The sequence below is a fragment of the Martes martes genome, assembly GCF_963455335.1.
Source record: "Martes martes genome assembly, chromosome: X".
NCBI classification, from domain to species: Eukaryota; Metazoa; Chordata; class Mammalia; order Carnivora; family Mustelidae; genus Martes; species Martes martes.
This window is the reverse complement of record NC_137897.1, coordinates 82191216-82205674: the sequence shown is the minus strand read 5'-3', so window position 1 is coordinate 82205674 and position 14459 is coordinate 82191216. Positions and strand designations below refer to the sequence as shown.

At 43.1% G+C, this 14459-nt stretch overlaps 1 protein-coding gene across 2 annotated transcripts in view; it reads left to right on the top strand.

Annotated features, from left to right (window-relative positions):
- The first annotated feature begins 294 nt into the window (after positions 1-294).
- The window catches only part of MORC4 (MORC family CW-type zinc finger 4), a 52478-nt gene continuing 38313 nt past the window's right edge, over positions 295-14459 (top strand). For both annotated transcript variants that reach the window (XM_080795874.1, XM_080795873.1), the window contains exons 1-5: positions 295-681; positions 800-872; positions 6616-6748; positions 12185-12420; positions 13261-13408. In XM_080795874.1, the coding sequence (XP_080652000.1) occupies positions 580-681; positions 800-872; positions 6616-6748; positions 12185-12420; positions 13261-13408 (692 nt within the window). In that variant the 5' untranslated portion in view covers positions 295-579. The remainder of the gene's footprint in view (positions 682-799; positions 873-6615; positions 6749-12184; positions 12421-13260; positions 13409-14459) is intronic.

Here is a 14459-nt window from a genome sequence, read left to right as displayed (position 1 = left end):
CTGGAGCCGGCATAGTCAGAATGCTTTCCCATCACGCAAGACTGCTATCTTCCCAGATAGCAAAACTGTAGTCTTTCGAACTTGTAAGACTTGTCTTATCCTGCCCGTTAGTCATGCAGCCGTACTGGGACTCCGTTCCAGAAATCCCTACACCCTCTCCCTCCTCTAGCCTCATTCCCTCCCCTCCCCACACAACCGCCCCCCTCCCCCCCGCGCTTTCCCGCTCGGCGGCCTGGCCTATAGCAAACACCAAGAATTAATTAGGGGCGGGGATCAAGGAGCGGCTGTCAGGAGGTCGCCATATTTCTGTACGGCCCTGAGGCCGCCCCGGCAGGCAGTCGGTGGGTCGGGAGAGGTGCTGACAGGGCGGGGCCGCCGCTCTGCTCTGCCGGCCTCACCCCTCCCGCCCGGGACAGGTGGCTGGAGCGCGCCCCGCCCCCGCCAGCTGCGGGTGGGAGCGAGGGAGGGCCAGCCCCGGACGGCCGCCGCCAGCTGCGAGGGAGAGCGAGCGAGGGCCAGTCCGGGACGGCCGGGCGAGGAGTCTGGCGGCAGCAAGCGAGTATCGTGGCGGCCAAAAAAATGCTCCTGTATCGAGGGGCCCCCGCTGGCCCTGGCGCGCCGGGCAGCGGGCTGGCTCGGCCCGGCGGCGGCCCACAGGCCTTTGGGATCCGCCTGAGCACTGTAGGTCGGGGGCCCGAGGGGGCGGACGCGCGCGCGGGCCCCGGGGCTGTGGGGGGCGCGCGGGGAAGGCCTGGCGGCCCGAGGCCTCACGCGGGACGGGACCTTCTCTCGCCCCCAGATGAGCCCCCGCTACCTCCAGAGCAACTCCAGCAGCCACACGCGACCCTTCAGTGCCATCGCGGAGCTGCTAGGTGAGTGGCGAGGGCGGGCTTGGCCGCGATCGCCCGAGGCAGTGGTGCCAACGTGGTGCCGCGGACGCGAGAGGAATGCGCCGAGCCGCGCCGGGCGGGCCGGGGCTGGGGTGGGGGCGTCGGGACCGGCCCCGGCTCCGCAGGTGGAGGAGGGGGACCGCTCTCCGGCCAAGGGGGATGAGGTCCCGCGGACAAAGCTGAGGAAACAAGGTGTGTCCGAAGAGTTAGGACGCCTGTGTGGTTTTTCTCTCTGGATCGTGATGTTCTGGGCACTTTAGGATAACTGAGTTAATAAAAGGAGATGCATAAAAATATCGGGGCCCGAGGCAGCTGGGCTCCGCAGGGACTGGCGACCGATGGAGGGAGCCAAGTTAGCAGAGGGGCACTGTGGAGGACCCGGAAGGGTCCTCAGGAAAGGTTTGGAAAACGGAGTTCTTAACTTTTGGGACCAGAGAGTCTGGGAATGATGGGACATCTTTTAAGAGATGACACGAGTGCATTTGGCTCTCTGCGACCGCGGAGGGCTGGGTCCGTGGTCCACGAGCGCCCTCACACCGCTGGAATGAATACTGAGCACTTAACCTCTCGCTCCACCGATGTTTGCTTTTAAAGCATTTTCAGTTGATCCCTTGAAGCCAAGTACACCAGCTTTTGCAGTAGTGTGCTAAATACTGTGTGGAAAGCAAAGAAGAAAGGCATTCCTGGACAAAATGCAACACAGAGAACACATTGTAAATGTTTCAGACATGGAAAGAAGGGAGAGACGGTTACAGGACGAGGTAGCAGCAAACAAAATCTTGAAGAGTGGTTTCCAAGCTCGCCAGATGAGCCCCAGCCCCGACTGAAGCAATTCAGTGTGAGTTGCCTTGAGCACGAAGTCAGCGGGCAGCAGGAGGGTCAGAAGAGGTATTGGGAAGGGTGACAGAGAACTTTGATTATTAGATTGACCAATCACAAGAATGCTTACATCGTGTATGACTGTTCTTTTGAAGGTGCAAGAAAGAAAAAAAGTGACTTCGACACACTTTGAGTCCTAGAGAACAAGGACTGTATCTTTAAGGGTTTGCACCATCCTTTGAGCGAAACTCTGCAGGGTGGAACCAGACCTCTGTGTGGGTAACTCACCAAAAAGAAAAAAGAGGGAAAAATAACAATTTACTTAGGGGGAAATGGGAGAAGTTGTTGTGTTACTCCCTCACAGCTGCACTGTGCATACTAAACTTTAGAGGTGACTTGAAGAGTGTGTTCTGTTTGTAATTTTGACTGTATTATTTTTGTCCCAAGCATTAAAGCCTTAAGCTGGGCCCAAGATGACGCCTATGAGTGCAAGTGTGTATGTATTATTTATGTAGACACACATGCCTGCACACATGCATAGAGAAACACAGATTTTAAAAACAAATCACAGCTATTTGTGGTAATATTAACAGTAGGAAGAAAAAGAGAGCAAAGGGTTAATGGTAACCCACAGTTTTCATTTTAGGTTTTCCCTCGATTTTTTTTCTCTTCTATTTACGCATTAATTTTGTAGTGAATCATTCATTCAGTGAATATTTATGGAGTGTTCACTGTGGGCAAGGCCACCATGGTAGGAACAAAAATGAAAACAACATAGACTCACTTTTCTAGTGGGGGGGGAGGAAGCTCGTACAGAAGTTTTGTGCTTTGTATAACAGCAAAATGGAAAGTGGTATATCAGCAAAGATCTACATATCAAGTGCTGTGGGAGTTCAGAGGAAGGAGGGATGACTTCCAGCTTACCAGGAAGAGGAGGGTTAGGAAAGGCTTTGTAGAGGAGGTGACATTTGAGCTGAGATTTGAAGGATTGGGACATGTGGATACGGGTGTGGGGAGGGGAGGGCATTCCAGGCAAAAGAAACAACTGCATGAACAAAGGCATGAAGAGTAGAGTCGCTGAGTTTCATTAGAGTGTGAAGTTTACAAAATAGTTACAACTGTAGGTCCTTAGAGGGTTTATAAAGTGCGATCACAAGTACATTTTTAACTTTACCCTTTGAGGTATTATTATATGGCATTATTATAATTAATATTATTATTGTCATTATTATTCTCATCCTACAGATCAAAATATGGAGGCTCAAGGAATTTAACTGACTTTTCCAAGATTACATGTTTAGTAAGTGGCAGGTCTAGGACTCAAGCGTGGGTCTTTTTAATCCCAAGTACCAAGTAGGTCTTGAGGTTAGAAAGGCAGCCTGGGGCCAGGATGTGACTAGGAGGCCCAGCTATTTGGTCTTTTAGTCTGAAGTTTTCTGAGCAGGGAAAAGTCCTGATCAGAGCTGGGCTTCAAGAGAGTTAATCTTGTAGCAGTGTAAAAGATGGATTGGAAAAGACAGACAGCCATGATTTTGAAAGACTGGTTTGGAGGTTAATGTGATAATCCAGATGAGAGGGAATAAGTTCTGTAAACTAAGAAGGTGACGGGGGAGTAGAAAAAGCTAGATGTGAGAGAGCTTAGGGATGCATAGGGTAAGAGAGAGTGAGGGATAAAAAATGATTTTTGAATTTCAAACTTGTGGTCATTTGAATGCTGGCGCTGTGGGGGAGGGGGCAGACAGGAGGAAAGATTGGCTTGTGTTGGAAGGTGATGACCGTAATTTTAGACAAAAATGCTTTTAGTTACCTGCAGGATGTCTGCGGGGCAGCAGCTTGGCCCTGGCAGCCTTGCAGGAATCCACACAGGCTGTCTTCCTGGAACAGGAAAGGATGGGGGGCTTGTAAAGTGCTACCTCAAAGCTACCTCCCACTTGCTGTCCTGTCTGTCCAGGGAGGCTGTCATGGGACAGTTTCTCATTGCGGCTCAGGTTCTGATGAGCTCTGAGGCTTCATTCAGTTAGAATGCTTTCTTAGAAGATCAGGGGTTAGGCGGGCCAGGCCAAGGGATAAGATAGATTCCCTGGGATCTGGTTTCTCATGTTCTTGCCTAAGTCAGTGGAGGGGGGGGCAGGGAGTAAGGGGAGGCAGAGAGAGGGTCTTCCCATTCCAGGTAGCGTGGGCTGATTTAGGAGAGAGAAGACTCCTTGGTAGGGGGCCTGGGTGGCTCAGTCATCAAGTGTCTGCCTTCGGCTCAGGTCATGATCGCGGTCCTGGAATCAAGGCCCGCATTGGGCTCCCTGCTCAGTGCAAAGCCTGCTTCTGCCTCTCCCATTTCCCCTGCTTGTGTTCCCTCTCTCACTGTATCTCTCTCTGTCAAATAAATAAAATCCTTTAAAAAAAAAAGACTCCTTGGGATCTGGTAGCACGTGAGATTGTGTAGGCCAGGTTAGGAGGATAAAGACATCCCAGGATGTGGTAGTGCAGCTCTGGCCTAAAAGGTGGGCAGGGGGAGAGGAGCAGGGGTTCTCCAGGGTTCTCTGCCTGTCCTACCTGTTTGTAGGCTGGGTGGGCTGGGATAGCATATGTTACATGTTGATACAATTTTGGAAGGTTAAGCAGCAATAGAGAGGATCAAAACCAGCCACCAGATTGGGGCCTTATTATTATACGTTCATCTGTGGAGGCTGACCTTGATATTATTATAATTTCATTTGTTGAGTCCAAGGGAAAGGCCACTTCAAACTGAAAATAAGTGTAAAGCTGGGCTTGCTGCTGCTGGCTGCTGTCTCATTCCATGCTGCTCCAGCTGACCCTGGCCACTGGGGTGCTCCCCTCCCCCCACTCCAGCAGCCTCTAGCGGAGGAGATAAAATGCCTAGCTGCTTCTTTGCAGCTACCTTGTAACTCTGGGAGTGCCTGTGTTAAAACACTCTGGTATGTTTCCGTTAAAAAAAAAAAAGTGCATCTAATAACATTTGGGCAAAATTTGCAGTAAACAGGAAATAATGAAAAGTGATTTTGTGAGAGGCGCGCGCTGATTGATTGACTGCACTGTTACATACACTTAGAATTGGGATGGACATGTGTGATGTTCTTGAGTTGTGAATGTTCATAAAATGTTAGAAGGACTTCCTCTTGTGTTCAAGTTTTCAAAACAGAAATGATGCCCTGGCCATTGACAAGGTAAAGGTATCAGTCTCAATGGCCCTAGCTTTCTGCCAGCAAGAGTGACTGATAAGTCCTTAAACAATTCAGGGCCTGCTTGCCAAGTGGTTTCTTGAAACAATGTAGGCAGCTTCACAGTGCTGAATCCTTCTGTCAGTTCGAGGAGAAAAAAAAAAAAACTGCCTCTCACACAAAGTAAAAGACTGTATTTGTGATAAAGCCTCTATTGCATGTCAAACTTATAATTCCTGCCAAAAAAGTTGGCCCACTTGATTTACCACGTGACACAGGGCTTTGGCCCCACCTAGTCCTTAAAGATCGACCCTCTCAGACCTCTTAACTCCCTTTTGGGTCTCTTGGTAACGGTTTACTGCTGTTAAGACTTGTTTGGCTTACAGTCGGTGAGGATTTTAACAATGGACACGGGCAACACCACTATGGCCCTTGAAGTCAATCCATGTCTTATTTTCATTGCTGGACATTCCACACATCCAAGTAGTTGTAACTGAAACTGCGGAATGTATTTTGAATATGAGTAATATTTCTCTTACTTGTAAGGGGTGTTCCCAGTGGAGAAATGCCATGATTTGAACAGTGGCGGCGGGACAAGTACACAGCCAGGGCCCCACCTCGTGCTCTCTCAGCCCAGCCATGTGGTATCAGTAAGGTAGTCTAGGATGCCAGAGGAAGGGAAAGTGGGTGGAAGGGAAGGTCTCTGTCTTGATTAAAGAGCTAGTAGGGACAGGAGTGCTCAGGGAACCCATCTGACATGTGGTTCAAACTGCCCTCTCACTCGGGCCAGCAAGTCCTGATGAGGCTGTTGCAGTCTGTGTGTCCGTGACTGACACTTGTGTGACCTCGAGTCTGGAGCACAAAGATACGGCTACTAGACATTGGCACCCCCGGACGGTTGTGAGCTTTGCCCGGATGTTAGAATGTGGTTCTATCTGGTGACTTCAGAGTGATGAAGCCCGTTATGAAGACGGAACTCAGGAGGAATCATTTAACTTTACGTACAGGTTTTTTTCTTTTTCTGCTTTGATTGCACCTTCTCTATTTAATGGGGGGGGGCAGTGTCACCTTTAAGACTGTGACAGTGTACTTAGGTAGAATCCCGCCCTCTCTGTAAGCATGCTTATTAGCATTCACTGGGACCCCACCACCACCACCAATGAAATGTTTCGGTTTGAACTGCTAACTCAGTGCCTCTTAGGCCACCAACAGGGATGGTGATAATATCTGTGTTCTTTAACAGAGGAGGTGCTGTAAAAAAAAAAAAAAAAAAAGAAAAGAAAATGTTTACAGATGCACTGTGATGTGTTCAGTATGCACCAAAATTGCAGATTTAACTCTTCTCCATAGCCCCCCTCTCCTGTATGTGTTTATGAGCAGTGAAATGGCTGAAAGACCAGAAAGAAGTAATAAGATGAAAATGGAGCAAAATGCTTTGTGTAGAGGAGTTATTTTTCTCACAGACCCTGAAATGTGAAGGGAGAAAAGCAGGTTGCAGCTCAGTCATTATATAAAATCTGGAAATCAGCTTTATAACCCCATCTGCTATCATTACCTATTGTTCCTAATAACCCAGTAAGTGCACTACCATCAAAGCTCCCCACCCACCATTGGGGACATCCACCTGAAGGGAATAAAGGCCAGTTTCTTTGTCTTGGGGCACTGAACTAGAGATTTTACTGAAATATAAGAAAAGGGGATCTAATATCACAGATTTCTACCTTTTGCAGATAATGCTGTAGATCCAGATGTATCTGCCAGGACGGTCTTTATAGATGTTGAGGAGGTCAAGAATAAATCTTGTTTGACCTTTACTGATGATGGATGTGGAATGACACCTCATAAACTACACCGAATGCTCAGGTAAAAATGTCTTTGTTCTTGTTCTCTTGTCTTGAGTTCACGAACTCTACCTAGGGCTTCATAATTTTCTTTAATATTTCCCTTTCCCTTTATTCATTCAGCAAATATTTATTGAGCATATATTATGTGTCAGGGCACTGGTGATGCAGTAGACACTCTTCTTGCCCTCATAGAACTTACAGTTTAGTTGGCAGGTCTGACAGTGAGCAGTAATCATAATAAAAAATGGTAGGCACACTGGAAAAGCATAGGTTGCAATGGGATAGACCAGCAGGGGAACCAAATCTGATCCAGGAAGTCAGTCAAAGCTTCTTAGAGGAAGTGATACTTAAACAGATATCTGAGGGTGAGTAGTAGAATTTAACGAGGTAAAGGAGCAAGGGGCAAGGGGTTGAGAATTCAGGCAGAGAATAGCAAGTGTAAAGACCTGAAGGCCTTCACTGGCCTGAGACCACCTCCAAATTTTATTAGCCTGAACTCATTCTTAAATCAGAAGTATTGCAGTCGGGATGATTTGTGCTTTAGGACCATGAATATGCCGGTTATAATCAAGGCCCATGAAAGATAAATAGAAGGCATTCATACACATAATCTTTGAAAGGTTTTGCAGTAGGATGGCAAAATTCAGGAATTTTCTCTTCTAACTGCTGAAGCTGGTGATAGAGATTTCTTTTGCCACTCTCAGTTCATTTAATTACTTTAAAAACGTTTGTAGTTGAGAATGTAAGTTTGTACTTGATTATCTTCACATATCACTCAGTAAAAGATGAGTGATTCCTCAAGTCCTTCTCTCTTCTTTTTTTAGCAGATGAGGTTAATTACTCTCCATGTGGCTTCCTGAACTAGTGTGTGAAGCATGAGTAACAATGGAAGAGGGGTTCTGTGGAGGAGGGAGAGGGCTCCAAACTATAAAAATGGAAAACATTAATTTGGTTATAGTTCTCTTTCAAGGTATTCTAATTCTACAACCCTGTTTATAGGGAAATCCATTTGATCCATCAAAGAAAATAAATGAAATTTGGGCATTAACCAATGAAATTGTTATGTTTTACCATTCAGCAGTCTGTGTACCTTGTTCTCAGACCCTCATAATTAGAAGAATGTTTGAGGAAATCTTCTAGAGGTGAGATAGAGATGTGGCCAGTATGTTGGTGAAGGTACGGAATTGGCCCTATCTTTTATTTTTTTTTATTTTTTTTAAAGATTTTATTTATTTATTTGACAGACAGAGATCACAAGTAGGCAGAGAGGCAGGGCAGAGAGAGAGGGAGAAGCAGACTCCCCGCTGAGCAGAGAGCCCGATGTGGGGCTCGATCCCAGGACCCCGGGATCACGACCTGAGCCGAAAGCAGAGGCTTTAACCCACTGAGCCACCCAGGCGCCCCGGCCCTATCTTTTAATTTATAGCATTATTTTTAGCTCTTCGAGTTGGTGTTTTATATTAAAAAATAAAATTTTAGATGGAACCAAAATATTGGTATGTCTAATTAGGTATATATTTATTTTTCCCCTAAAATCATTTATTTCTTCAGTAAATCCTTCCCACCACACTTTATCCCAGTGACATGGGTGTCTGATAGTGGGCCCAGCCAATCTTAGTGCCTTCCATTTGTTCTGTGGAACTACGTCCTTGAAAGTTGCTGCTTATAGTTAATAACAAGGCGAGAGAAAGAAGGAGGATGGTTTCAAAATAATCCCAACAGTTTTTGTTCGAGATTCATTCAAGAAATTTTTACTGAGCACCTATGTGACAGTCACTGGAGATAAAGTGTTAAACCAGATAGAGATCCCTGCTCAAGGGGCTGACAGTTTAATGAGAAGGACAGAATAGAATTGACTAGTAATACAACTGAATATGTTATCTCACTTAGTGGTAAGTGCTATGAAGGAAGACAGTTTCTATGAGAGTATATAGTGGAGGGATCTAACCTAGTCTAGGGAGTCAAAAAAAGATCCCCTGAAGATGGGGCATTTGAATTGAAATACAAAGGGTGAGTATTATCTGTTTATAATTTTGTTCCCTCCCCAAAGAACAAAATAGCCAAACCAGGCAGAAACTTACTTAGCTGTAGCGTTTTTTGGCATTATCATACCAAGTATCCTTCCCACTAATTTGAGCTGGCCAATTGTTCTTCATACTGCAAAATTAATTTTAGAGAATTTTTAATGAGTCCTGGATTAATGTATAGTATATATACCAGACTTTATTTATGGTCATATCTTAAAACAAATTTGAATGAGCTAGAAGGTCCCATTTATTTGAAAGTTCATTTAGTCCAATCCTAACTCCTGACCATGGATTCCAGTTACCATAATTTCATTATAAATAATTGAACTTTAGTGGTAGCCTTGAAAATTAAGTGTGTTCATTTTTATGGATTTGGTTAGGGAAGTATTACTTTTATATAATTATAGAGGTAATTATGCAAAATGACTAAGCCCACTGAAATTCTACTTCACCAAAAACATTTGTAATAACCCTATCCACATTTTCCAACCTTTCATGCTACTCTTCCTATTTCCAGGCTAGTAAAATAGTTCTCTAACTGTAGCAAGTTTCTCCCATAAATACAGAATCCCAATGAAAATCAAATTAAGAAGGAAAAGCCTATCATTAAATTCCTTTAAAGTCCACAATGAATTCTCTTTAGCTTTTGGGGATAGTGTGAGGCTGCTAGTCTAAATGTCCAGCTACCTTTTTCCACAAGGTAGAAAACCTCTTTAAAGGTCTGGGATTAAAAAGAGCCACAGATCCTTGGATTAAAGGTATTTGCCAGCTCTGCTCAGAAGTGCATTTCCTAGTAGGTCTGTTCTTCTAAAACAACAGCCAGAGAATAACTGTGTTTAGCAGTGTTCCACTGTTTTATGTTCCATATTACATCACCAGTATATCTAGGAAACAGCACTGCCTGCCCTCCTGTGTCCACGGGTTCACTGAGGTGTGTTTCATTGGTCAGAGTCCCAATTTAAATTGATCTCCTTTGATTCTAGAATCTTGACATTTTAAGGACCTCGGGAGCAAGCTGCTGTCTCCCCACATTCCACTCAGAGAGTTGGTATTCAGCCCTCCTCCCCCTGGTGTGTAAAGACTGCCATCTCTTACATGAAAGGATAGAACAGGATTTAACTTAGGGAAGCCACCTGTCTAAGCCAAGAGATCTCTGGAAGATTAGTGAGCTACACAAAACTATATAAAACGCATCCATACAATTCTGTTCTTCATTGTGAGGGCTTTTATACTCAGTAGTTGTTTGACTGGGATCTGGCATCCATTCCACAGTTTTGAGTTAAATGGAATACCTAACATGGGAATGTAGATGGAATAAAAGAACACATGGATGTGATAGGTTAACTGGAACATAACAACAACAACAACAAAATCCAGAGCTTCCGGATCCTCCCTTCTTATTTTTCTTATCCTTTTTCATTTCTGGTTCTGACCCTGAGCTATTACTTGTCTTCTCAGCCTAATATAGTCATCACGTCTCTCCAAACTAAGTAACACCAGGAGGATTTATACTTCTTATAAAGGGAAAAAGAGAGGTTAGATGGCAGGAGAGTCAGGAATGGCTAGGAACTTAAGGGGATTGAATAGATTCTCCCTATTTTCACCACTTTCCCTTAAGCACCAAATTGAAGCTTGTGTGGCACTAGAGATGGTTTAAGTCCACATAACCATATAGATTTATTTCTTGTGGAGAAAGGCAGCTGGACATTTAGACTAGCTGCCTCACACTATCCCCAAAAGCTAAAGAAAATTCATTGTGGACTTTAAAGGAATTTAATGATAGGCTTTTCCTTCTTAATTTTGTTTTCATTGGATTTCTGTATTTATGGGATTACTGTTTATGAGGAGCCCTGAGTTTTAGATACAGCATTTGATCTGAAGTAGAGGGAAAGGAAATCCCAGGATAGTTCTCAGAATGACTTCTAGAGTTAGTTTAAAATTAAGGTTTAAATGCTACTTTATAATTTAAAATATACTGTTCAGATAGCATATAATTTAATCCTCCTAATGACTTCATCTTTTTTAGGCACTTCTTACACAAGAGGATTAGGAATGCCTGAATTTCACCAGCTTCCATAAGTTTATTTCCTGGGTTACTGAGGCCCGTAGATGGCAGAAACTCGATGATTTTTGGTATTTTCCAAGGAACTGCTGCCCTAGAAATTACCTTTTACTGTGGTTAGACTTATTTAGGATATACAAAGCTCCTAGGAAGTGTCTAGAAGGACATAATGGTTTTATTGTATAACACTTTCAATGGAAAATTTTTAAAGGTGGTCCCTTTTTCTTAGGGAGTAAGCATAAGCCACAGCCTTCAGGAAGTAGAAACCAGGCATCTCAGACCTTCTCCAAAGAGCCGAGGCCAAGCCACTCAGCTGTGCCAGATAGACTTTCTGTTTTATTGATATTGGAGAAGCATCTAATCTGTAATACATGAAATTCTCCCTTAGATTGTAAACCATGAAGGCAAGAATCACATCTTTTCTGTTGTTATTAACAGTTGTGTCTCCAGTGCTGAGTACAATGCGCAGCACATAGTAGAGACTCAGTAAATATTTATTGAACAAGTGATAGTGTATGACACTGTACACTTTGTCTGGAGAGAAGCAGTCCTTAAAATTAGTTTTATTTGTGTTGAGAGAAGACCGTGAGGAAGTCAATCATCATTTTCTGGATTTTGTATTGTTCATTTTTTTTTTTTTGGTTCTGTTATTCTGTTGTGTGTTTGAATGGAGTCTCTAAACAAGGGAAAGGATCTGGCTGCAGACATTGTTGAGGTGACGTAGTGTAAGTCCCTAATAAAACGAGAGAGACCTCATTCTGCAGCTGCCTGCTGATACTCAGTGGCGGACCTACCTATTTTTATCCCTTGGCCACATTCCAATGAACTGTCCCAGCAGATGGAGCAGAGGTTAAGAATTGGAAGGGTTATCCTTTGGGTGGAGGGTTGAAATTGTTAAGATATATAGCCTCTGGCTTTTCAGATTTCTAGAGGGTGATCTAGATCTCATACTTCTGACCAGTACTGCTATCGGTTCCTTTTGTGACCCGCACTTGGGCACACTCTGAGCTAACCACCCTTTTCACCCTACCCTAACTTTGCTATTAGCAGTCAGAACCATTGTATCTAGATAAGAAAGACAGCTGCCCACCGCCTCCTCCAGTTCTCCCTGTTAGACAGGGAGAAGAGGCCATCTTGACGTTTGTCAAGTATGACTGTGTGTACACACACCAGCTACACAGGAGAAACCGGGCCATTACATCATAGTAATTTCCTACAGTTTTCACTTAATAGTTTTGCCCAGAGGTACCAAAAGGAAAAAAGAAGGAGTGACTTTTTATAAGTGTGTTTTATTCATAAGCCATTGCTTTTTACCTTTCTGGTTTCTTTTTTTTTTTCTGATTTCTTTTTTCTTGTTTAATTACAGCTTTGGCTTTACAGATAAAGTAATAAAGAAGAGCCAGTGTCCCATCGGGGTCTTTGGTAATGGTTTCAAGTCAGGCTCCATGCGGCTAGGAAAGGATGCTCTCGTCTTCACCAAGAATGGGGGTACTCTCACTGTTGGACTCCTGTCACAGACCTATCTGGAATGTGTCCAGGCCCAGGCAGTTATTGTACCAATTGTTCCATTCAACCAGCAAAACAATATCCTTTCTGGAAATGGTGAATGTTGGTAAATGGGCCTGATATGACTATTATGATAGAAAGCTCTTGTCTTCAGCTCAAATCCAGCTATCAAAAGTTTTCATATTTAAAGAGTTATTCAAGGGTCTTAAATTTACCTGGAATTTCACCATATGAAATACTTTTAAAAAATAAATTTACCATTGACAGAAACTTAGATGTGTTTTTTTTTTTAATTTTTTTTTTTATTTATTTATTTGGTGCAGAGAGAGACAGAGACCACAAGTAGTCAGAGAGACAGGCAGAGAGAGGGGGGAAGCAGGCTCCCCGCCGAGCAGAGAGCCCGATGTGGGGCTCGATCCCAGGACCCCGAGATCATGACCTGAGCCGAAGGCAGAGGCTTTAACCCACTGAGCCACTCAGGCGCCCCAGATGTGTTTTTTATTGTATTGAAATGTCCATTGTTTTGAGATACATACTATTCACCAGCTTATCTGATGGAAGAATGGCTTGTTTCCCTACCCCTAAGACAAGCTGTTGTTTCTTTTAGACCACAGGTTGTCTTGACCAAAGCAGCACAGCAGCCAAGTTTGAATTCATTGCTTCCAAAGAGGCTAAAAATTCAGCCTTTGATCTGTTTCTTAAATAGACTTTGTTTACACTGTATCTTTGAAGCTGTAGTCTACAGGGGTAACTGATTTTGGTGTTTTGTCTCTGCAACCTTTCTCCATTTTCCCCCTTTCCTTCTGTAGCAATAATGCCGGTGCTTCTGACTGTGTGTCTATATTTTGTCTAAACATGCAACCCAAAAGACAGATCTTACTAACTGATAGCATCCTTTTAAGATATTAATTTTTCTTTGACTGCATTTGGTTTTACAAAAAATGATTATTACTGAGGATTCCTTGCCCAGCCTAGAAGCCATCTTGAACTATTCAATTTTCAACAGTGAAAATGACCTGCTTTCCCAGTTTGATGCCATCCCAGGCAAAAAAGGCACTCGTGTTCTCATTTGGAACATCCGCAGGTATAGTATCTCAAGGATGATAGATTCAAGTAAGCAAAAGTAGTGTGATGAAGGACATTTTCAGAAATCTCTTAAGAAAAGCAGAGTGGATAAATTTGATATGTATTTGTGTCTCATTTCATAGCTTTCTTTAACTTCCTTGGAACCACAGCTCCCATTTGAGAAAGTGGTTCTTACTGGTAAAATGTGGAGCTTGAAGAAATAGAGACATGCGTATCCTGAGGCTGTTGCCACAAATAATCAAGACAGTTTGACATTATTCTAAGATCTTCAGAATCCGTTATGAATATCTTATATTCATGGAGATAAGATAATGATAGTTATTTTATGTATTTGACAATGGAGATGAAGTATGAGAAAGACAAATTAGAATAACAAAGCACAACATGATCTTTAAAATAAGGACTTCTTAGTTGTGCTTTCAGAGTAGCTAGATTAGAAGTGTGAAAATCTTTGAAGCACATAAATTTGAACTATAATGAGGCTGGCTTCACATCATGCATTTAGAACTAATAAAACCATCTAGAAGTACTCTAGGATATGTCATCATTTGTTTAATCTTGTGTCAAGTGGAATACATTTAACAGTATCCACAAAAATCTAGAGACCTTTTATATAAAAGAGGAGATAACAGTATCTTTAGTAGAACAGGGTATCGGATATATTCATTCTTTTTCTCCTTAGGTGAAGTATTTTGCCTCATTTCTTAGCTGGGTAAAACTATATAAAAACTTTAACTTTGAGTTAAAAAGAAGAACATAAGGAGGTTTTTTTGTTTGTTTTTTGTTTTACACATTGGTAATTTAGATCCTTCTGTGTCCTACTGGGAAAAATCTCAAGTAATGTAATTTATATTATAGTATATGTGCTGCCGAAGCGAGCACTGTAATTTATTATTATAAAGGATCATTTTCCTGTGGTGTTTCCAGTGACTCAAACATATTAGGCAGAATTTTTTCTTTGTACATTATTTTTAAGTTATATGGTATTTGGTGTTATGTGAATAAAAGTTTTCATGGTCAAATAACAGAGGAAAGCTGGCTTAAACAAA